Below are 22,847 nucleotides of genomic sequence, written 5' to 3'. Positions count from 1 at the left end.
ATTAGAGATAATTTAATAAAGTTACTATCGCTGAAAAGCTCTTTTAATTATCTATCCTTCTCAAAAAAGATTATTGTTTTCCGATTAATAGTTTTTTTTTTAAAAATCGCAAATAAAAGAAAAAATTGGTAAAATAATGAAAACTTTATAACTAAAAATTCATTGAGAATTTGGTGATTTTCTCGATGTCATTCCATTCTCCGGATTATTTTATATAGGTTTAGACCAAAATAGTTTCATATTTTCGAATAATTTTGCCGTAAATTGAGAAAATAAAAAATTTAAAAATGAGTAAACACCCCCCCCCCTTCCCGTATCTCCAAAAAACGCAAAATTTTGAAAAGAAATTGGTTAAACTTACAATGGAATAAACCGTTTTGCTCTAAGTCTTATAGTTTTGCCGTAATCGCCGTTTAAAAATTGCAAAAAGTAAAAATTGCTTCATTTTTTAGAGTTTTTTTTAGTGGTCAGATTTTTTTGATGTTTGATTTTTCCAATTTTTACAATGATAATCCTATTCTATTAAGTTTATTTTCCTTGGAATGCCTTTTTAATTCTCTGTCTTTTTAAAAAAAGATCATTGTTGTCCTACTAATATATTTAATGTAAAAAAATTCATTGCTCAAAAACTATTGCAAATTTGGCGATTTTCTTGACGACAATCGATTTTTCGGATGATCTTACATAGATCTGTAGTAATAACTGATACTAAAACTGAATAGTTTTATAAAGTATGAATTACAGTACAATAATAAAAAAAAGATTGTTAAACATTAAATTAATAAAAGCTCTATACTTAGTGCTTTTTATTTTTAGCAAATTTAACAAAATATTATTTCCTCTGTTCGAAACACATTTTGTTTTAATTTATGTCGAAAATCAAAATTCAGAGAAGTCAAAAATCGACCATGAACTCGTCATTGGTCTAGCGAACGAGAAGGTGCAATTATCTCTTACCTCCTGGTCAATACAATTACCTTTCTTGGCAAAAAATAAATTAGATATTCACGAGTAAATACACAAAAAAGTGTGTTTTATTAATTTTACTATGAATCATAGGAATTTACTGTGTTACTGTGTTAGCAAATAAAAACAAGTATTATTCTACCTGGATAAAATTTTGTAAAGTCAAGTAATTGTCTAATGTGTCAAATTGGAATTTTCCTGGTTACCGTTTTAGCAAAACCAGGCCTGTTGTAAAATTATTATGTAACGACCACCGGTCCACTTGTCGCAGGGTTATAAATAAAATCCAGATTAAAATGTAAATAAATCAGTGGGTAGACTAACGTATCAGAAGATAGGTTCATGGCCAAGTTTCCGGCCATCACCATTTGCCTTTTGGTTATTCACACGAAGTCTAATTCAAATTTCATCCCCACTCTCATTAAGGCACAAAAATTTTACCACTATAAAAGCTGGACGAATCCTATTTTCTGCATCATTTGATTCCAAAGCAATCAAATACTTCTACAAAAATGTTCAAGGCTGTAAGTACCATTTTTTGTTATTATTGTCGCAAAATTGCACCGTTTTCTTAATAATTTAGATCGTATTCGCTGCTTTCTTGGCTTTGGCCGTCGCTGCCCCAGCCCCACAACCCGCCGTTGTCGGCGCTTACACCGCTGGAGTGGTAGCTGCCCCCGCTGTTGCCTACTCTGTGCCTGCCGTCTCCACCTATGCTGCCGCCCCCGTTGTCTCTAGCTACGGAGTCCATCCCGTTGGCTATTCCGCTTACGGATACGGACACGGAGTTCCTGTCGCCTACTACTAAACATAAGAAGTATTTGTCTCACTAAATTTCAAAAATTGGTTGTGTCTTAACGAATTTGCAATAGTACAATAAACTGGGTTTTTAATATAAGTATCTTCTGTGAATAATTATTATTACCCAACCTTTTTTTTCAAGCGCTTTAAAAATTGTTCAGCTAGAAATCGCAACGAAAATATTTCGCTAAATTTAATTAAAAGTACGCCAAAAAATCGCCGAATTTTGTTAAAAATGATGTTATTGTTACTTGGTAGGAAAAGTTACTATACTGAGTATAAATTTTCAATAATCTTTTTTTTTTTTTAATCAGAGGAAAAATTACTGAACTGGATTACTGTGAAATAAGGTACGACTTTTTTATCTCTGGATGATTTTGCGCATTTCCAGTTCAAAACGCACCTATATTTTTAGTAAAATTTTGCCAAAAATTAATCGGAAAACAAAATTAGTTAAAAAATTAAGCGATTTTAGCATCTAACCAAATTGATTGAGATAAAACCCAAAAATTGAAATTTTTAATGTTAAAAGTAAAATATTTAACGTACTAACAAATTCAAGAATAAATTAAATCCAAAAAATTAGAAACAATAAACGACAATTCGCAAAAAAGAATAAAAATATTTAAAAGTAAAATTTTGCTAAAAGTAAACAAAAAAATCGCCGAACTGAATCGAAATTGTTGTTAGTTTGCATTTTAGAAACATTCATGTACAGATAATCCATTATTTTAAGAAATTTCCTCAGAAAAAAATTATTGCATTGGATTGATAATGAATTGAACTCAGTTATTTTTGAAATCTTGTTATACCAGAAAGAGAAATAAGTAAGCAGTTAAAAGTTACACTTATTTTCCAACTTTTTAGCGCTTTGTTGAGCCAGAAAAGTAATTATATTTTCAAACTAAATTCAAATATTGTTTTTATTTTTTGTTATTTTTCATTCTTCAATTTTTCAATTTTTATTTTCAATTTTTTTGTGTTCCGTTTTAATAATTGTAATTACCAACTATGTAATTACATAATCCATGCGGCGATATAAATTGTTCGTAATCCTTTAAGAAAATAAAATTTCTAAATTACGGATTACCTAACGGTTCCTGTGTAGCTTGCTTGCTATTTTAAAACGCGTGTAATTATCTAATAAAAAATAAAAAAATAAGAAATAAATTCGTCTTGACCATTGCATTTTTTATTGACTAAACTACTAACAGACACATATTTACACAACAACGAGCGCTCCAGTGTACGGCGAATAAGCGGTATATCCCGCATTGTAGACTGCTGGGGCGACATAACCGACAGGAGATGTGTAAGCCGCTGCATAGGCGACAGGAGCAGCAGCAACAGGCGCAGCAACGACAGGAGCGGTGTAAGCAGCAGCTACCAATCCAGGCTTGGCTTCGGCTTTCGGTTCAGCAGCAGGAGCAGCGAAAGCTACCGATAAAATGGCGAACAAAACACACTGAAAATAACGATTTAATAAAAGGCGCAATGAAACAACCACCAATTAAATTATTACCACTTTGAACATTTTGGAGAGTTGTGGGTGTTTCAGCTAATCGATGATTGATTACTGACTGAGGAGTGCTAGCATGGCTGTTCTTTTATACAGTTTAAAAGAGTTAAGGACACTACCTAACTGGAGTAATAGTGTGCTGTCGAAATCTTTTACGATTTGTACTAATTGATATTCGGATGAGGTGTCACATACGTGCCAGGTTCTAATAATGCAGTTTAAATTACGAAAATTGATGGAGGTTCATGGAAATTATGGAGAAATCCCCCTGTTTCTGCTAGTTATATCTGTACAATTTGTGTTTGAGTTTGAGTGCATCTATAAATAAATAGATTTAATATTGACAACTTTCTCCAAAACTTTGATAAAATACCGCACTGTGATGCATAGGAAATTTTGTTGAGTTCACTTTTGTGCGGTACATGCATAAAATATGCCGCGAAATGACACATGTGCGACATGGTATTAAATTTTATTAAAAGTTTGTCGGAAATAAGCTGTGTACAATAATATTCTCAATAAAGTACATACTTCATTTAATTTTTATTGTTTTTATTATATATTGTAATTACTTTGTAAAAAACCTACAAATTTAAAAGTCGCTTAAAAACAAATACCGAAAGTATCATAGATTTATTTATATCTTTTTAGTTTCTTAGAGGACATCCATATGCCTAATGATACGTTAAAACGTAAAAATATCTACGCTTAATATGTACCTACTTATTATTTATATTATTTGTAAAATAATAGTAGGAAAGTGTAGCTTGGTTTAGTGACAATGTAAAAAGCTCAGTAAACAGTTAACAAATTAAATATTTTCACAATTCTTTTGCTTATATACTTGAAAAATTGCTGTTTTTTTATCTTTGGAGTTGTAACTTTCAATTTGAAACTTCGTGAGAACAGCCCTTAAGTATTCACATCTTTTTTTACATTTATTACGTAATGAACTCAAGGACTCGATAGAGTTCTAAAAGCATGGAAAAGGGCATAAGACGCTTTTGAATCTAGTATTGAAAAAAATAGTTTTTCTTGATTTTGAGGTAAATGAGTTTGGATCTTAAAAATTTTTAATCGACTTTTGATTGCAAAAAATGTTTTAAATATGGTTTTCCAAACGTACGTAAAATCACGGGTAAAACATAATGGTATAGTTTAAAATGCTCTAGGATATTTAGGCCAAGTAAGATTTTTGATTCTTGATTTATTAATTTTTTTGTGAAAAACTATAGAAAATGCTTCTGTAATCGGAACTGTTGCCCGGAGCGACTATGAATTTTTATCAAAAAATATAAGTAGAATTTAAAGTGCATTCTGAAGTTTTTTTTTACATAGAAGTTGATATGCTCTTGCTTACATTTTGGTGATTATAATTAAAGAAAAAGAAGACAAATTTTGGTTAAAGTTTTATTTAGGCTTATTAATTTTCAACATTTAAAATTTACACAACAACCAAGGGGGCGGAATAGGCAGGGTAGGCAGCGTATGGGGAATAGGCAGTGTAGGCGGCGGCATAGGGAGAAACATATCCTGCTGGATAGGCAAGAGGGGCGCTGTAGGCCGAGGTGTAGGCGACAGCAGGAGCGGCAACTACAGGTGCTGCATAAGCAAGGCCTGGTTTAGCTTTGGGGTCAGCTTTGGGATCAGCTTTGGGCTCAGGAGCTCCGAAAGCGATGCAGAGAAAGGTGGCGAAAACAATCTGTAAAAATGTTAAAACTACGTCACTAAACAACAAAAAATAAATCACTTACAGCTTTGAACATTTTGAAGTGTTGGTGCTTACAGTTGATAACTGATAACAGTGGTTTGTTTGATTGCTCTTTTATAGGTGCGATAATAGTTGTAAACCAAAGGTGGGGTTGTGTCCAAATTGATTCAAATTCAGTGTGCGAATTGCAATAAAATGACCATCTATTTATCAAAATAATAGCTGCATGCTGATTTGGTCAAATTTCTGTATTTTATTGCTAATAATTGTTTAATAAACTTAATATTTATTAAGAATTAGTTGGGAAAAAAATAATTTATTGAAAATAATTCTTTTGCAATTTTACAATTTCTTATTTAGACATGCAAGACATCACACCGTGTTACATTGTGTGCCACTTCAAATAATTCCAATTCAAATGAGTGAAAAGTGTTTATATTACAATTTCTGATTAAATACACTACTACAATGAAAACTTTGTACGGACGAGTCATTCGCCTGCTTCCTCATATTTTTGTTTTTTTTCCAAGAAAGCAACGGAATTTTTTGTGTCTGAGGTCAGGTTAGTTCAATATAATTATTGTGCTAAAAGTGAACACAAAATTTTCTGTTATTACCCCAGCCCGCAATAACTAACACACAATATATACAAATTATAATTGTTTACGCAAAATTGTTCTGCTTTCAAATTACGCACAATTTATTCACGAACAACAACCCCAAACATCGGAGTTTTACCGGACAATAATTCCTCTGATTATTCGTATTCAGTGCAATATTTTCAAATGACTATAAATAACAAATTCTCGGAATAGTGAACAAATTTTATAAGATAGAGTACTACGACAAAATACTATCAAATAAAGTATTAGGCCAATGAGTAGATTATTTCTCGTAAAAAACGGAAACTATTAGAGGCATCTCTTCTACGCAAGGTGCATAACAATGACGGGTATTTACCATCATTTTGAATCACTAGGTCAATGTCAGCTTAAAAAGGACAAGCCTTATTAAAGGTCCATTTACCAGCGGCCGCAGAATACTAATCGTTGCTTTTCATCCATTAACAATCAAATTAAACTAATAAAGCCATGCTTTTAAACGTATAAAAGTACAAACATTTCAGATAAGTCGTTAGTTAAAATTTGAAGATTCACCTTCCAACACATCAGTTGCTCAAACCCAACAATGTTCAAATCGGTGAGTCGTTCGTAATTGCCAAACTTTAAGATAATTAAACTTCTCCAGGTAGTGCTTTTTGCGCTTTTGGCTGTTGCATTCGCTGCACCAGCCCCTAAGCCAATTGCGAACCCAAAAGCCAAGCCAACATTTTACGCCACTGCATACACAGTTCCTGCTGCAGTGGCGGCACCGGTGATTGCCTACGCTGAAGATTTGGATGGACATGTGGTCTATGCTGATGAATATTACGAACCAGCTGTGTACACTGCATACGAGTACGCTGCCCCCGTGGTGGTGGTCTAGAAAAAAAGGGAGTTTGGTTGTTGGTGGAAGCTTATTTATTTGTTAGAAATAAAAATTACTGAAAAATAATTTGTTTTTTTGCACGGTTTTGTTACTCACATAGTAGTACATTATGGCTAGAATTATTATTACGGTGGTCAAACACATCTAGCAATTCCGCATAAAACTGAAAAGAAGTTACAGGATTATTCACTTTACAATTGAAGTGCCTTAATTGGACTGCAAGATATGAGGAGTTTTTACTAATGTCTATTGAAATTTGAATATTAAAAATTAAAGACACTGTCGAAACACAATTTAAACAGTATGATTATACAATTATGATGTAGTCACAAAAAACTGGAGGTAGGACATAATTATTGCTTAGTGATACATTTGGAATTTTTAGGTAGGTACCCTAAAGAGAATTTGTTGTGTTAATAATTAACTATTGGGGTAAAACATGGTAATAAGCACTTTTCGTATAATTAATAATCTCTATAATTGTAGGGTTAAATAGAAATGTTTCTTCTTTTGAATAAAAGTACGTAATAATTTTCATTTTATATGTGATAATTGAAATATTTTATATGCTTCTAGAAACCAAGACATCACTCGAGTTTTATGACAGCAGATTGAAAAAATAGATATTTTTAAGTAGAAACCAAAAGTAAGTCTCATTGTTACTGCACGTGGATCTCACTACCTTGGTCATGTGGCAAAAGTAAAAATAAATGAATAGATATAAAAATAAAGCTCGGAAAAATAACCGGAGACCTCTCACTTCAGTTCCTTTTAAAACCTGACATTATCCTTTTCCACACAATGGTGTCTCCACATTTACACACGTTATCGTCTTGCAAACAAAAAACTTCCATTGCAATAATTTTTAAGCAAAATTCTACATTAACACAAAATTAATGTCATTGTATTGATTAACTTATTTGTTTGAGTTAAAATAAACTTTTAAAAGTCTGCAAATATTTAAAATTTTACTAGAAATTTTTATGCAATTATAAGTAAATGACAAAATCTCTAAGAAAACAATTTGTAAACTAGAATAAGAACCTTTTCTTGCGTTTGTATTGAAATTTAAAAACATTTTTTAACAGTTATGTATGTAAAAACATTTAAACTAGTGTTTTTCGGACGTTTATTCCCGGAGTCGGATCGAAATAAACGCTAAATGAAAAAACTGGATCTTGCTGTGCGCAAAGCGGGGACAATAATTGTCTAGTCCTTTCCTGATCACGGCGAATTAATCGAAGCTGCGCGATTTCATTTCCATTGTATTACGCGACTTCCGAAGAACATAGCTCTCACACTGAAGTGGCTCTTAAAACTATGTTAAAAAATTACTTGACTGAAAAAAAAGTTTCAAAGGTATTTTTTGAAACAAGACTTTTAGTATTATTTAATATCTTTTAGCTTTAAATGGAAGAATTCGACTGGATATCCACGATCGAAACCAACCTTTTGCTGCTCCACGTTGGTGGAATGTGGCCAAAGGGCGAAGGAACACACAAATTCAATTTGTACAGCATTTATGCAATCGTGGTTACTTTAACGTTCACCTTTTATCATTGTTTCGCCCAAGTCTTGAACTTATTTTTCGTCCAGGATTTTACAAGCATTTTACATCCTGATGAATATGCGGGCCCTTAAAGGCACTTTGAATAATTTGCAAAAAAATGAAATGTTCCAACCAAAAAATTTGAAACAAATCAAGATGGTCCAGCCTAGTTTAAACGAGTGGACAACGCTGTTTCGAATGTTTTGGTTCAGTGGTTTTGCCGCGATGTTTTTGTTGTCCCTTTTTCCGCTAGTGGACGGTACTTATAAAGAGTTCCGCCTGCCCTTTTTGGCCTGGTATCCATACGACACTAAATCTTCACCGTTTTACGAACTTATGTATCTTCATCAAGTTATAAGCACTTACACCGTTGGCGTTGTTGATATCAGTGCAGATACTCTGATTGCTGCGTTAAATATGTATGTTGGGACACAATGTGACATTCTTTGTGATAATATAAGGGACATTGATGGCCCTGTTCAAGAAATGGACGCAAAATGGAAAAAGTGTTTTACGCATCATAAGGAAATTTTGAAGTAAAAATGGTTTAATCAACGATTATTTCTTAAACAAACAGTTTTAGGTTTGCGGAACATTGCCAGAAATTCTTCAACTGGATTGTGCTCACACAGTTTTGTGCAAGTGTCATTTCCATAGGACTGAGCATGTTCCAGCTAACTCTGGTATATTTTTTTTTTCAAGTTTCGTTTAAATGGCTTTATCTGAATTTAGGTCGTTCCGTTAAGCAGCGAATTTTTTATGTTTATTTTCTATCTTGGTGCCATTACGGTGGAAATTTTTATGTACTGCTGGTTTGGAAACGAGGTAGAACTTAAGGTAAAAAAACAAATAATATGTTTTTCAATTTCAATTTCAATTTATTTGTAACATTTACTAATTAATTAACTTTTTAAATTTTTATTTAAGCACTTTTTCATTAAATCCATGTGCACTATCGATTGGTTTTTGTAATAAGACTACAAGTTTGTTGACATATTCACAAAGGAATATTTGCCCTTAACCGATTTTTTCAATGTTTATATACTTATTTTTGATCCAAACTCAATCACTGTGAACAAACATCGGTCGGTTTTTCTTGGTCTTTATTTGTTACACCGTAAAAAATGCTTATTTTTGTAGCTCAGATAAACTGTACTAGTCTTTTAAGTATAAAATTATAAATGCACAAAAATACACATTCCGGAAAAACTAGGAATATTTTTTACTTACGTAGATTTTATATAGTTTACTTGAGATAAAAGCTATTTTTCCCTAATTTAACTTACAATTTTTTTTTTATTTACAATGAAGAGCAGTAATATACTCTATGCCACATTTGAAGTAAACTGGGTTGATGCTCCTCAAGAAGTCAAAAAAAGCATATTAATTTTTGCTATCAGATGCCAGAATCCCATCAAGATGTCATCACTGAATCTATTTTATTTAACTTTAGAAACGTTTAAAGCGGTTTGTATTAAAGATTTTTTTTAAATACTTAGTTACATTTTAATTATTCTAGATTCTTCGAACATCTTGGTCGTATTTTGCTGTCCTTCGTCAAGTGAATGCTAGAGAATAACCAGTTGTCACAAGTTTTAATGAACAACAAATAAAAATTTAAAAATTATGTGCACATAATTTTATATTGTCAAATCAGCAGAAATATTTAGTCTATGTACAAGGGTTGTTTTTTTGACAAAGAGCTCAATGATATCTTGTTATATCATTAAAAATCAATCTTTCAGCAACTTTTAGTAATAAAAAAGTTACAATGTTTTGTCATTTTAAATTGTTAGAACTTTTTGAATTATTTTATTAAGGCTATTTCTAAAAATTTTTTTAGTAGAAAATCAACCCTAGTACAAGTACTAAAATTATTGGTATAAAAAGCACCTGCACTGTAGAAAAACAAATAAAACCAAAATAAAATTTATTGCATAATTTTACGAATATTATTTCACTTCCCTCCATATTTTAAACCTGAAACGTTTCATTTTCTAACGTTTTCTAGATTTTAAAAAAATTTAAAGTCCCCAAAAACCTAATCTAACTGAATGATTTACTGTTGGCCCAAATATGCAAAAATGCATAATTAATATTAATATTTTTCTACTATTTCTCAATTTGCAATTTTGGCGCAGTAACAAAAGGAGTAAAAGATATTCTTTGCCAAACAAAAAAAAATATATTCTGCCTTGCGCAAATCAAGCATCGTTTCCCATAGTCATTGTCAGTTTCAATCGAAATTAATCAATTTCATTGCAAATTTGTTCACTTCAGCATGTCACTAACAAAGTCAACAGTTACTTATTAAGAACACTTATCTTAAAAAATTCTGCTGGAGAAACTTTTGAGGTATTAAATCAAAGTACTGCAATTATTTTTTTCCGACAATGTTTTAGTTTAAAAAATGGATGATTTTAACTGGATATCAACAGTAAAAACAAATCTTTTACTTCTACACATCGGCGGGATATGGCCTAGAGGAGACGGAACCCACAAACTGAATTTGTACACCATTTATGCAATTTTTATTACTTTTACATTCACTACTTATCACTGCTTTTCACAAATTATTAATTTCTTTTTTGTGGACGATTTGCAAGCACTGACTGAGTCAATATTTATCTCACTTATCCAGTCCATGGCTCTAGTGAAGGCGTTCTACATTTTGAAAAACATGCGTATCCTTAAAAATATTTTAAAGAATTTGGAAACAAATAAAATGCTACAGCCACGAAATTTAAAACAAATCAAGATGGTGCAACCCAGTCTAACCCAGTGGAGGTTATTATCACAAATGTTTTGGATTAGCGCAGTTTTTGCAATGTGCTTATTTGGTGCGTTTCCAATCGTGGAAAGCACTTATAAAGAGTTTAGGTTGCCTTATTTGGCGTGGTATCCCTTCGATACCAAATCATCACCCTTTTACGAAATCATGTATCTGCACCAATTTGTCAGCAGTTACACTATTGCTATTGTTGATATCGGAGCAGACACGCTAATTGCTGCTTTAAATGTGTTTGTTGCCACACAATGTGAAATTCTGTGTGATAATATCAGAAACATCAATGGGTCAGTGGAAGAAATGGATTCGAAATGGAAAGAATGTTTCACGCATCATAAGGAAATCTTGAAGTATTCGGTGGTACAAAAAGATCGTTCTTTTTCAATCAACCATTTTAGGGTTGCAAGACATTGTCAAAAATTCTTTAACTGGATTGTGCTCATGCAGTTTTGTGCAAGTGTTATTTGCATTGGACTAACCATGTTTCAGCTAACTTTGGTATTTCGTTTCATGAAATAATTATTCATTGTCCATTCGAATTCAGGTGGTTTCGTTCAGCAGTGAATTTTTTTCGTCTCTTTTTTATTTTGGCGCAATCACGGTTCAAATCTTCATGTACTGCTGGTTTGGAAATGAGGTAGAACTTAAGGTAAGACTACATTTTTGTTTTATTATTTTTTATTGTTTCCTCACATGTTTATAATTATATTTTTCAAACTACGTACAGAGCAGCAAAATATTGTACGCCACATTTGAAGCAAACTGGGTAGAAGCACCTCATCAAGTTAAAAAAAATATATTAATTTTTGCTATCAGATGCCAGAATCCTATCAAAATGTCGTCGCTGAATGTGTTTTACTTAACTTTGGAAACATTTATGGCGGTTAGTATTTTCTGGTATTTTCAGACATAATTAAATATGAAATGTTAGTTATCTATCAATTTGAATTACTGACATTACAGATCTTTCGAACTTCATGGTCCTACTTTGCAGTACTGCGTCAAATACAAAACAGAATTTCCGAAGAGTAATAATTATTTGTTTTTTCATTTTTTAAACACAAAATTATGCTGTACTTGCTTATCAGTCTGTATTTACAATGTTATTATATTTGTAACTGTTTTTTTTTTAAATGCTTAGCATAAAAATTATATCAATGTATAGAAAGGTTAGCACAAAATAAAATTTAAAGCAAAATTTTTTCTAGTTATAGTTTTTTTTCTACTATAACAAAACTACAAGTGCAAAAGTATCAATTAAAAAGCATAAAATGTAATAAAAAAGTTTAAACAATTAATTATTCCAGTGCTTTGCAATCTCAATGTGATATCAACAGGTGAACAAATAAATACTTTACGAAAAGACCAACATAGAACGTATCTGTTAAAGAAAAATTGATCGTTACCAAGCGTAGATATCAATATTTAATTTAAATTACATATTATTACTTTGTAATCTTCTGTCGTATAGTCTTTAGATGTTTTAATTGAATAGTAAATTAAAAAAATCGTACCGACATTTCAGCCTAAGAAATTAAAAAATTAAATACCTCTCTAACTAGCTTGTAATTAGCGATTTCACGAATATATTGCTTTTGCGAATAAAAAATTACTAATAACTATGAAGCTATTAAAAGGTTTTAATTCAAGTTGAAAGTGAATTTCATGATCTAAGAAGAATTAGTTTTTATGTTCTTGTGTTTGAATTTAATTTTTGCTTAGACTGTTTTATTATTTGATTAATGTACTGCATGTACATAATATTTGTTATCACTAATGTAAGGAAAAAATAATGTAAAAATGCCACTTTTACTGATGAGTTTAAAAAAAAATAAACTGCAATTAAAGCTCGTGTATTGTTTTATTTTTATCTACATTCCCCTACGACTCTAAACAACAACAAGTGGCGCAGAATAGGCCGAGTATCCTGCAGCGTAGACCGAAGGTGCAACGTATCTTGCAGAGTAGGCCAAAGGAGCAGCGGCGTAAGCGGCATAAGGAGCGGAATAAGCTACAGCAGGAGCGGCAACAACCGGAGCGGTGTAAGCAGCGGCCAGGACTCCGGGCTTGGCTTTGGCCTTTGGTGCGGCTTCTGGGGCTGCGAAAGCGGCAGCAATCAGAGCAAAGACAACAACCTGTTTGAATAACACGACATTTGCATATTATAAGGACTAAAAGGACTGTGTGTGTACTTACAAGTTTGAACATTTTGATTTGCTGTTTAGTAGACGGTACTAGAACAACTGTTGGTGTTGGGAATTCTTGGGCGCAATTTATATCCAAGAATTTCGCCACATTATGGTGAGGTCAGGAGATGTAAGTGGGCTGAATTTTAAGTGTCTCTACTTGAACTTATTTAAATTGGTGCATGATAATGGTCTTCTACCGAGTTTTTATTCAAATTTTTTCAGTTAGTATGTTGCAATATTTGTATTTTACGAACTTTATTTGGAAAATTATGCTTATTAGTTTGGAATTTGTGTGGTTATTTGTTTTTATGCACGAGAAGCAGGTGCCAGTATCCGGCTGGACTTATTTAGAATATGTAAAAACTATAGAGTGAATCAAATTAATTGTTACCTATTATTGCTAATCAGTAATAATAAATCATTCCTAGAATTCATTTGAAACGCTCTCAGTTAATTATTTCAATTCGAGTAAAGTCAAAAAAATGAAAGCAATAAGTAACCATATGAGTGCTAAAAAGTAAGTTTAGTTCAATTTTTCTGTAATTGTAATTTGTTTAAATTAAAAAAAAAAGTTTCTAGAGAATTTTCATAACGAATTTAAAATAACACGAGTACTAAAAAGTACTACACTTATATAGTGGCGGTCAGCTCGATTTGCGTGTGCGTCATCAATTTCATTTTTTCATTACCAACACAAAGCTGTAAAAAAATTATCAAAAACAATGCAAATTTAAACAGCTAAGGGCTATCTAAGGGTGGTATCCTTGAACATTAATTTACATGTGCACTTCGACAACACCGTCAAGTGTCACGAATTTGTCAAACTGACATTGACAGTAAATTATAGACGTCGTCGCATGGTTGTCGAAAGTGTTATCGGTGTTAATCGCAAGTATTTTCCGTTCGTTTATTGTGTTTTGTGATTTGCGTTTCGTTAGGTTTTTGATTCTGCGTTTATTAGTTCTTGTTTTGTGAATCTGTATTTTTGTAACAACTCATAATTTAAACACTTCGTAACCTCAAAAAATATTTGATAGTTTGTCACCGCTATGCCCCTGCTATGTAAACGTAGTGACAGAAATGTCAGATGACGCACACGCAAACCGAGCTGAGCGCTACCATAGTCAGATTATTGTAAACCCTGTTAAAAAAAAGGAATTAAAACTTCACGTAGGTATTGATAAATTATTTGAAAAATGTGCTACACTTTTAGTGCACAAAACTGTGTTTACAAGTAGCCAACATAGTAAACATACATACTTGTATATTGAAAACACTTCTTGATGTATGGGTATTTTTAGACAAGACTATTTACTTGTTGACATGATAATAAATTAAATGTAGTGCAATCAAAATGGTCAAAGACACAACAACAAAAGGTTTTCGTGTCATTATTGCATTTTCTGCTAAAAAAATTATATAAGTAGGTACCTAATACCTACTTTGGTTTGAATGGTATTGTCAAAAAAAGTTGATAAAAAAATTGAAAGCCAAATTTAAGTAAAAGCGTAAGTATCTGCTGCTTATTAAAAAGACATCAATTCTGCATACCATAGAAACAATTGAAAAACTTTTTGATGTATAAAAGATGTATTTAGACGAGCTTTTTAGGAGTAATTCCATTTAAATGAATTCAAATGAAGTTAAAATGTTCTGAAACCTAATATCAATAGAGTTGTCATTAAAATTCTAGCTTATTGTCGTCTGCTCTTATCAATTTAATCAGTATTGTAAACATTTAGATTTGACGACAATGTAAAACTAAAATTTTATTTTTTCATTGCAATTTATTTAATTTTTTTTAATACTTTTGATTATTTTTGTGTCCATGGTATTAAGTCCAAGTAATTGTGTTCACACCACGGATAATATTTAATTAAATTTTTTTGCTTTTGATTTATTCAGATTTCTGGAAGAACTATGAGTAAAAATAAAATCCAAACCTTTGCTTTTGTGAAAGATTTATTTTAAATCACGACTACAAACATTCTTAGGTAAAGCGATATTAAACTTATTGACCGGGTAACTCGCACACATTAAAGATAAGCAATGGGAGCAGCATATCCCAGAGAAGAAATGACTCCAGTAGAGTAAACAGACGGAGCGACGACAGACGAATAAACTCCAGGCGTAACGACAGAGGTTACAAGAGGAGAAGCAGCAGGAGCAGCCATGGCTACAGCCAGAACGGCCGCTAGCAAGACGAAAACCTGGATACAATAAATCATTAATTAAACAAACACACAAAGCAATTTTAACAGCGACTTACGAATTTGAACATGTTGGAAACGGGCTTGATTATTCTGTTTAATAACCAAATAATAATGTTTAAACTGTAATTGTCTGCGTTTATATACTTAGCTGGATTTTATCATTGATCAAGGCGAGGCCCAACCTTTGTGTTAATTTTGTCATATTTTGAAGTTCAAAGAGGTATGGTCACAAAGTAATTTAAAAATTACATATGCATGACTAAATATGTCATGATCCATTTCGACTAATTTAAATATTCGCGACAATGTAGACAAATTACTAATGCAAAAAGCTGATTTGAATTATTCCCGGATGAACTATGGGACTAAAAATACAAACAGTATTTTAATAAAAATGTAAAGTAACTTTGAAATAAAACTAAAAATTGCATCAACCTAAAACTTTAAACACAGTCCTAGTATTTCTTAATCCTTTAATTACCAACTAATATTAATATCAATATTTGTCTCCTAGTTTTCAGTGTATAATTAAAACAACTTTTTGCAGTTTTTTTTCCTGCATACATAATTAATCCAAACAATAGTTCAATCTGCATCACAATTAGGTTACACCCGGTGTTACCAATTTTTTTGTGCAAAATGTTCCCGTATAAAAGATGTAGTAAACTGTTGTGAGATCAGTGTTTGATTCAAAGTAATCAAAAGCTATTCTCAAGATGTTCAAATTGGTAAGTAATAATTGCACCATTATCTTTAGAAAAACTAATAAAAATTCGTAGCTTCTCGTTGTCTTCGCTGCTCTTTTGGCCCTCGCCGTTGCCGCTCCGGGCCCTCAACCCCAACCACAAATTTACTCCGCTGTTGTCCCCGGAGTTTACTCCGCTGGCTGGGTCTCTCCTTACGCCTACTCAGGAGTCGCTTACGTTTAATGTCAGCTAATGCCTTCCCGGACTTCTTGTATTAAAAATGTAAAAAAAATATATTATGTTAGTTGAATTCAAAGTCTTTTGTTTACTCTCACTATCCAAACTTATACAGTCCGTTCAAAAAGTCTTTAGATCAACGCTTGCTGTGAATTTTTGAATGTATGTATGATGATCTATCAATCTTATTGTCTTTTTGAATATATTACGCACTTTGCAGTTTGATGGCATTAAAATACAAAGCCTGCCACATGCGACGCTATTGATTATGTCAGTTATTCGAATTATGTAATTACACGTAACGCGAAATTGAATACATTGTGTATGTTAAAAAGACAATGCCAAAATGACCACCTGTGAGAGGATTTATTTTAATTCATTTAACAAAAGCTCGAGTAGGTTTCATTAATTCATAATCATTATACTCGAACAATGCATTATTTTCTGTATGAAATATCTATAATTGTGTTAAAAAATTAAAATGCCATTCGCATTGTTATCACATTATCAATATTCGGGGAGCGTTTTGTTAAGGTATGTCAATGACGCACCAATTACATAACGCGTCTGTTCCGTAAAATGTTATAACAACAAAAGAACTTTCAACATGAAGTATTTGTCGAATTTCATAAGAATAATAGGTGAACAGGTTTGGCATTGTGCTATAAATGTAAATATTGTACGTAAATTTTGGACATTTAAAAGTTCATTTATCCTAATCTTAAAATACAATAAAATCACACAAAATGATATACCAGTTTTCATCAAAATGAGAAACAGGTTTTAGCAGGTTTACAATCAGTATATTTTTCCACACAAGTTGTTCAACCTTGCACTTGATTTTTCTCATTTCCTGGTGAGAACGAGTCTTGTGGTGGAGTCCTTGTAGGATCTTGAACCACCACACCCGTTTAGAGTTCATTTTATTGTTTTACAACCGATCCAAAGTCCAAAGCAATCCTTTGCAACATCTGTTGCTCAAAAAGCAACCACGGAAATGAAACTGCCAAATTTTTAATATCTAATACAAAATCTTTGCCTTGTTTTTGCGCACAATGGGATTTTTTCAACCATTGCTCCAGCTCAAGTCGTTTGTTTTTAATTTTTAAATTTGTAAATATTGCTTACGAAAATTATTTTTTTCAAAAGAATACAAATTGGCCCCCAAAGATACCAGAACAAATCAAGATGGTTTTTACATGTTATTTTTATTTTTTTAATGTTTAAACTAACAAACTTTAACAATAATAATTAAATCAAATGAGCCAGTGTTATTACTAAAAAAAAATTGAATTAAAGTTAGATAACTTAGGTAAAGATGTAGGCAACTAAAAATACAGCGCGATGTTTTGTACTTTGCATATAACGTCTCAATGTTTTGTAATTTCTGGGTGAATGTGAATTTTGAAACAAAAATAAACGATAGGTAAAAATATGTATTAACAATAATATCTATGCCCACAAAATAAATGCAAATCGCATATTTATGTAAAAAGCAAAAAAGCTGTTTCTAGTCCATGTCCATGTATTTAACTGAGAAAATTGCTATTAAATTCCTTAATGTTTTGTGAGTAGCATTATTTTTATTATCCAGAAAATCTTACAAAAATGATTTAGTTTAAAACACAATTAGTTTCCTCAGAAAGATACACATTGGTATGAAGATCACTTCTTGAATTGCGTTCTAATGCAAGCTAAAAGTTTTAGTGTTTATTGCGATTTATGGTGTAAATGATTGTAAGACAGTTTTTTTTAATTAGCTTTATTTTTAAGTAAAAAAAACTTTAATTTTGGTAATTTCTGTCTAACTTTAAAAAAAATTACAAAGAAATTTTTACTCCAAAATAAAGCAAATTTTTCGAAAATTTGTTATATATTATTATTTTTCACAGACATCTACGTCATAATTAAACACTGAATTTGACTTACGAGTATTGCATTATTGTTTTTGGCGGCTTCTTACGTTGGGTATTTTAATAATTACATAAAAAAAATTAGGGTACTACTATTTAGTGTTACAAATCACGTCCAAACTATCGATTGATTTCGATTTCACTTTACTTCCTAAATGACGAAACAATAGAAGATATTCTTATTCGTATATATAGCCAGCGACTAGAGTAAATTTATCAGTAGATCACTTATCAAAACACGATAAACAACAAAATTCACAATGAATTACATAAACGTAAGTTCAAAAATTTACAAGTAAATGAAAGCAGAATAATTTTATCAATTTCAGATTCTTGCTACATGTCTATTACTCCAAGTAACATTCATAACAGGATCGCAATTCCTGCCATCGGTCCAAGCACCTGTTGCATTTCGACAATTCTTTCCACCGAGCGTCTTCCCGTATGCCAGTAGCGTAGCTACAGGAATTTTACCAGCGCCTGGAGTGTTAGCTCCAACTGTATATTCCGCCCCATTAGTACCAAATGTGGGACCTGCCGTTGCTCCAGTCGTTCCTCGAGCTGTCGTTCCGCCTCCATTTGCTGGATATGCAGGCCCTCTTCTTCCCGCTCCTGCTGGACTGCAAGCCAGATCCATCCATGCCGTGGCTCCTGCTGCTGTTCCTGCCGTGGCACCAGCTGCTTATCCAGAAGTAGCTCCTGCTGTAGCTCCGGTTGCATTTGCAAGGTGATAGCAATGCTTCATAGGTATTAGAAATATTGTACATAATTTTATGTGAAATATACTTTTCCACAATAAATAACATTTTTATAATACAAGCTTTTCAATCGCCCATTAAAAAATACCCATCAATTTTAAACAGATCTAATAGTTTTCTATGTAGTTTATTTTAACTACATGCATTGGTTGCTAAAGTACAAATTACAAAATAAATGACTAATAAATGACGAGTGTAATAAAAAATCTAGCTTTCGGGCATTTTGTTTTGTCCCTTATTAATAACAATAAAAATAAAATAAAATAATAAATATAATTTTTGATGAACTTAATATTTTTATTTTTGAACAAACCACCCCCACAGGCACTTGGCTTTTGATGAATTAAAGGATAAACTGGGTAGGTATACGTTGTTTAACTAATTAGGCCTAAAAAAACACAAGAAACATTATAATTTTGTATAAAAAAAATGTTTTTTTTTTAAATAAAGGACCATTTTCGACTTTGTATTAGTCGTAGGTATTTTTAGTAAATATCAACAAACAAACTTCGGTTTTGTAATTATTTTATTTCAAATATGCATAGGGCCATAAATCAAAAAAGTTGTTTTCAACATTTATCCGGCGAAAGCTGGAAAGTCTGTAGTCATGTGTCTGTGATGGCAAAAAAGGAAGTCATGTGACTATGACCTCGAGTACAGACTACCTCGAAGGCTTGTTGGAGAATTAAGGTAGTGGCTTAAATTGTATGTAGGATAATCCTGCAGGAGCATGTAAGTTTCAAATTCATTGAACCAAGGTAGCATTTTATTATACAATTTTTTCTATTGAAATGGTTACATATATTAACAAATTTTTATTTTTGGAACTTCCTAGCTATTATGGAAATTTTGCCTCAAAACGTGATGATCTTCATCGATAAATTCATATTCATGTTGTAAGCAAATTGAGATGATAATGGCCTTGACCATTTATCGGCCATGACAATAACCACTAACTCAAACATTCTATGGATTTACAAATAGGTATAAGTAATATAAATTTAAATACTTCTTTGGAATTAATTATTTCATAATAAGCTAGCCGTCTGCTGTTAAATTTCTTAATAAAAAAACTTTTACAACAAAGTTCTCTACCGAACATTGTCGATATCTGGAAAACAAATAATAATTCTTTTTCTATTTGCCATAAAATTATAAACAACTTTGAAGAATACTCCAAAACAATCTTGACTCTAAACTTTATTAATTTACAAAGACACTAAGAAAGTATACTGTATACCTTAAAATGCTAATTACAAAAAATTATAAATTACCAAAAAAATAACACTATGATATTTAAATCAAAAATAGACAAATCTTTTTACTAATAGATACCTACCTAGTACCTTAAATTATTTAAATCAACTAAATTTAAATTTCTTAAACAATTATTAAGCTCAGTATCAATTAAAAAGACTATTTATCTGGTTCTAGAATGAATGATTATAATATGCAAATTTTCAACAAACACAAGTTTTGTAATTTTTAAGACCTAATTTTGCAATCTGATTAGGGTTCAATTTAATTATAAATCTAAACAAAATAGATTGCTTCAGATGCTGTGTTTTCTAACAACAAACATTTTGCAAGTATTCAGTTCAGGTCAATTTATGGTTCCTATACTTTAATAAATAAAGTATTGTTTCACATTAAGTCTTACCACAGTTTCGACAACAAAGTAAAACACATTCACATTAGACAGAGTTATTAGAAATAGTTTTATTATTTATAAGTTTACATTTAGTGTTCCTACGAGTAATCAAGCACGTTCTTAGTTTTCTACTGATCTCTGATTTGCTCTGCACTGCAGTCTGGAAACTCGCAAATTGATTTATCAGATTTTATACAAGCATATTATCAATTTTTAAGTAGGTTATAAGAAACCGGATTATCAAGATTAATTATTTCATTACATATTTATAACATTTAAAGTGATTACAGACATTTGTCAAATGCTTAAATAAATTAACACGTTAGTAGGTATGTCGTTAAGTTTTTTCTAAAACAGCCAGTAGTGGCAGAATTGCCCCATTTTTCACATAATTTCAAGTGATTTTAAAATATGTGGCAATGAAAGCGTAATTATATCATACATAATCAATATATTTTTAACCGATACTGGTCTTGAAACAGCCTTGGTAATCTTATTTATTAGGTTACCAAAATGGAACCATCTACAAATAATTAAGAAGACATAATATTCGAATTTCTTGATCATTTAAAAATAATCATAAATTACGGTTAGCTTTGGTGAATGTTTTCAGCCTTGCATTTTTAAGATTTAAAAAAAAATATTTTTGAACACACTTAATGGAAACCAAGAACCGCTATTTTGTACCAGAAAAATAAAAGGTTGCTAGAACGTGTGCAAACATTGCCTTTGCAAAAGTAATGGTGAGGTATTGTGTGGGTAATATGTTATGTCATTTGGACACAACAAATTCTCTTCACGTAGGTACACTAATTCCTAGAGCGTTACTTGGGTTACCTACGGTAGGTGTGTCCGTCACGGTCAGCTGGTGCACTTCGTGAAAGTAGAACAAGTGCACTTAGAATTAAATTAAATATACCAAATCTGTCTACCTTTATAGGTGATATATCTGATGTGACGTAACATTGTTACCGGAGTGCGGACACAGCCGGCAATTTGCATTCGAAGCTTTGTCTTGCATCCGAAACTACAGCCAAATTCACTTTCTACACAAAATGTTACAACCGCTTACAGAAGAATAATTCGAAAAAATAAATATAATATAATAATTTAGCGTAGATGTACAACGTGATTATAAATAATCTTCCATCAAGTTGGCTTCGTACAATGTCAATCAAATGACCAGCCACAGGCAGCTTGATGGACGGTGATTTATTGAGTAGATAAAACTCGAACTAAACAAAAATTTTTAAATAAAAAAATTTCTCCCCCACTTTCGGCCATTATTTACAGCGTTTTGGTTAATTTGCGTTAATTGGCCGCAATATATTGTTTGATTTTTTGTGATAGTTATTGTCACAACAATAAAAACGCAAATCCAACAAATCTAAAAGATGTTGTCCTTGCTACACTTATGTCCACAATTTAGCGAAGAAAAAAATGACTGTACTTATTATTGGAGGTTGTTTATTCTTAATACCCATGACTCAGTAACACAAAATGAGAACTTGTTAATGGTTGTTGCAATTTAATGAAATGAAAAATCTATTGACTCGAGGATATTTTACGCTACATATAAAACCTAATTGGTTTGTATTCTATGAAATATGGCTGTAGTTCAAGAAAATATGAATAATGCGCATACGTAATTTGATTTTTCATTTGATAATAATTAGTTAGGTAGGGATCTATTCTAGAAAATCCATAACATTGAAAGCATACAAGCTTGAGGTAGTAATTATACTCACTCTTGTAAAGGTTGGTTTAATGTTATACACTTAGATACAACATTAAATAATAATATATAATCTAGTATTAATCGACAACTAAAGTCCATTTAATTTTTTACTTGTATTAAATTAGCTCTGCCAATTCATACGAAAGGTGTTAGAATAAATCGTGCAAGGTTGAATTAAAATATCGAAGCATTTTATTATACGAGAGATAATCGTATTATTTCTATACTAGAACTTAAAAACCTCCAAAAATTTCAAGCGTATCAGTACTTCTGTCGGTACAGTATACCTACAAGAGTCGCAAGAAATTTCACAAGCTTCAGTAAGCTAACCAACTGAAAGCTCTAGATTTTGAAGGCCCAAAGACAATCCGGTCAACTCTCATTTCCTTTCACATTCAAAAAAATAAAAACGCTTCTTTTAAAAAAACATAATGCGTCTAAAACCGAATTAACGTCGTTCCTCTTTGTTCCTTGATGTCTTTAATTTGTTTACCTAGATAAAAAAATTAAAAATAATTTATTTGTTTCCCTGCTTTAAGAGCAGACTCTTTGTGGCATTTCTTGCTTATTAAGTGCATTAGTAATAGGTCACAAGCGTGTTGTATTTAGTTAAAACGTTGGTAAGACTACGTTTGCAAAC

General features: G+C 31.6%; 8 protein-coding genes across 8 annotated transcripts; 4 read left to right on the top strand and 4 right to left on the bottom strand.

The window, feature by feature from the left end:
• Positions 1-1,454: 1,454 nt before the first annotated feature.
• MFK3-5 (cuticle protein 19.8) lies at positions 1,455-1,867 on the top strand. Its single transcript, NM_001416358.1, has 2 exons — positions 1,455-1,490; positions 1,550-1,867. The coding sequence occupies exons 1-2, from the start codon at positions 1,479-1,481 to the stop codon at positions 1,772-1,774; spliced, it is 237 nt and encodes a 78-aa protein (NP_001403287.1). The 5' UTR covers positions 1,455-1,478; the 3' UTR covers positions 1,775-1,867.
• A 1,070-nt stretch (positions 1,868-2,937) lies between these two features.
• MFK3-6 (neuropeptide-like 3) lies at positions 2,938-3,346 on the bottom strand. The gene is made up of 2 exons (NM_001416402.1): positions 3,290-3,346; positions 2,938-3,232 (listed from the first exon to the last, which is right to left on the bottom strand). Exons 1-2 carry the CDS (start codon positions 3,299-3,301, stop codon positions 2,990-2,992), a joined length of 255 nt encoding a protein of 84 aa, NP_001403331.1. The 5' UTR covers positions 3,302-3,346; the 3' UTR covers positions 2,938-2,989.
• Positions 3,347-4,682: 1,336 nt separating this feature from the next.
• On the bottom strand, positions 4,683-5,078 carry LOC128193283 (uncharacterized). The gene is made up of 2 exons (NM_001415709.1): positions 5,041-5,078; positions 4,683-4,988 (listed from the first exon to the last, which is right to left on the bottom strand). Exons 1-2 carry the CDS (start codon positions 5,050-5,052, stop codon positions 4,731-4,733), a joined length of 270 nt encoding a protein of 89 aa, NP_001402638.1. The 5' UTR covers positions 5,053-5,078; the 3' UTR covers positions 4,683-4,730.
• Positions 5,079-7,561: 2,483 nt separating this feature from the next.
• LOC107397478 (odorant receptor Or1) lies at positions 7,562-12,028 on the top strand. The gene is made up of 11 exons (XM_064359775.1): positions 7,562-7,844; positions 7,890-8,570; positions 8,618-8,717; positions 8,767-8,871; positions 9,346-9,501; positions 9,554-9,595; positions 10,442-11,172; positions 11,221-11,320; positions 11,367-11,471; positions 11,550-11,705; positions 11,786-12,028. The coding sequence occupies exons 2-11, from the start codon at positions 8,107-8,109 to the stop codon at positions 11,852-11,854; spliced, it is 2,028 nt and encodes a 675-aa protein (XP_064215845.1). The 5' UTR covers positions 7,562-7,844; positions 7,890-8,106; the 3' UTR covers positions 11,855-12,028.
• A 636-nt stretch (positions 12,029-12,664) lies between these two features.
• MFK3-8 (cuticle protein 16.5) lies at positions 12,665-13,049 on the bottom strand. The gene is made up of 2 exons (NM_001415159.1): positions 13,019-13,049; positions 12,665-12,957 (listed from the first exon to the last, which is right to left on the bottom strand). The coding sequence occupies exons 1-2, from the start codon at positions 13,028-13,030 to the stop codon at positions 12,712-12,714; spliced, it is 258 nt and encodes an 85-aa protein (NP_001402088.1). The 5' UTR covers positions 13,031-13,049; the 3' UTR covers positions 12,665-12,711.
• Positions 13,050-14,955: 1,906 nt separating this feature from the next.
• On the bottom strand, positions 14,956-15,338 carry MFK3-9 (cuticle protein). The gene is made up of 2 exons (NM_001416387.1): positions 15,281-15,338; positions 14,956-15,221 (listed from the first exon to the last, which is right to left on the bottom strand). The coding sequence occupies exons 1-2, from the start codon at positions 15,290-15,292 to the stop codon at positions 15,048-15,050; spliced, it is 186 nt and encodes a 61-aa protein (NP_001403316.1). The 5' UTR covers positions 15,293-15,338; the 3' UTR covers positions 14,956-15,047.
• A 578-nt stretch (positions 15,339-15,916) lies between these two features.
• Positions 15,917-16,220, top strand: LOC657951 (uncharacterized). Its single transcript, NM_001416376.1, has 2 exons — positions 15,917-15,952; positions 16,004-16,220. The coding sequence occupies exons 1-2, from the start codon at positions 15,941-15,943 to the stop codon at positions 16,151-16,153; spliced, it is 162 nt and encodes a 53-aa protein (NP_001403305.1). The 5' UTR covers positions 15,917-15,940; the 3' UTR covers positions 16,154-16,220.
• A 2,055-nt stretch (positions 16,221-18,275) lies between these two features.
• On the top strand, positions 18,276-18,874 carry LOC103313758 (cyclin-dependent kinase inhibitor 1C). Its single transcript, NM_001416375.1, has 2 exons — positions 18,276-18,335; positions 18,390-18,874. The coding sequence occupies exons 1-2, from the start codon at positions 18,321-18,323 to the stop codon at positions 18,789-18,791; spliced, it is 417 nt and encodes a 138-aa protein (NP_001403304.1). The 5' UTR covers positions 18,276-18,320; the 3' UTR covers positions 18,792-18,874.
• Positions 18,875-22,847: the final 3,973 nt, after the last annotated feature.

This window comes from Tribolium castaneum, chromosome 1 (assembly GCF_031307605.1).
Source record: "Tribolium castaneum strain GA2 chromosome 1, icTriCast1.1, whole genome shotgun sequence".
Taxonomy (NCBI): domain Eukaryota; kingdom Metazoa; phylum Arthropoda; class Insecta; order Coleoptera; family Tenebrionidae; genus Tribolium; species Tribolium castaneum.
The sequence above is the reverse complement of the archived record's forward strand: the minus strand, read 5'-3'. Positions and strand labels throughout refer to the sequence as shown.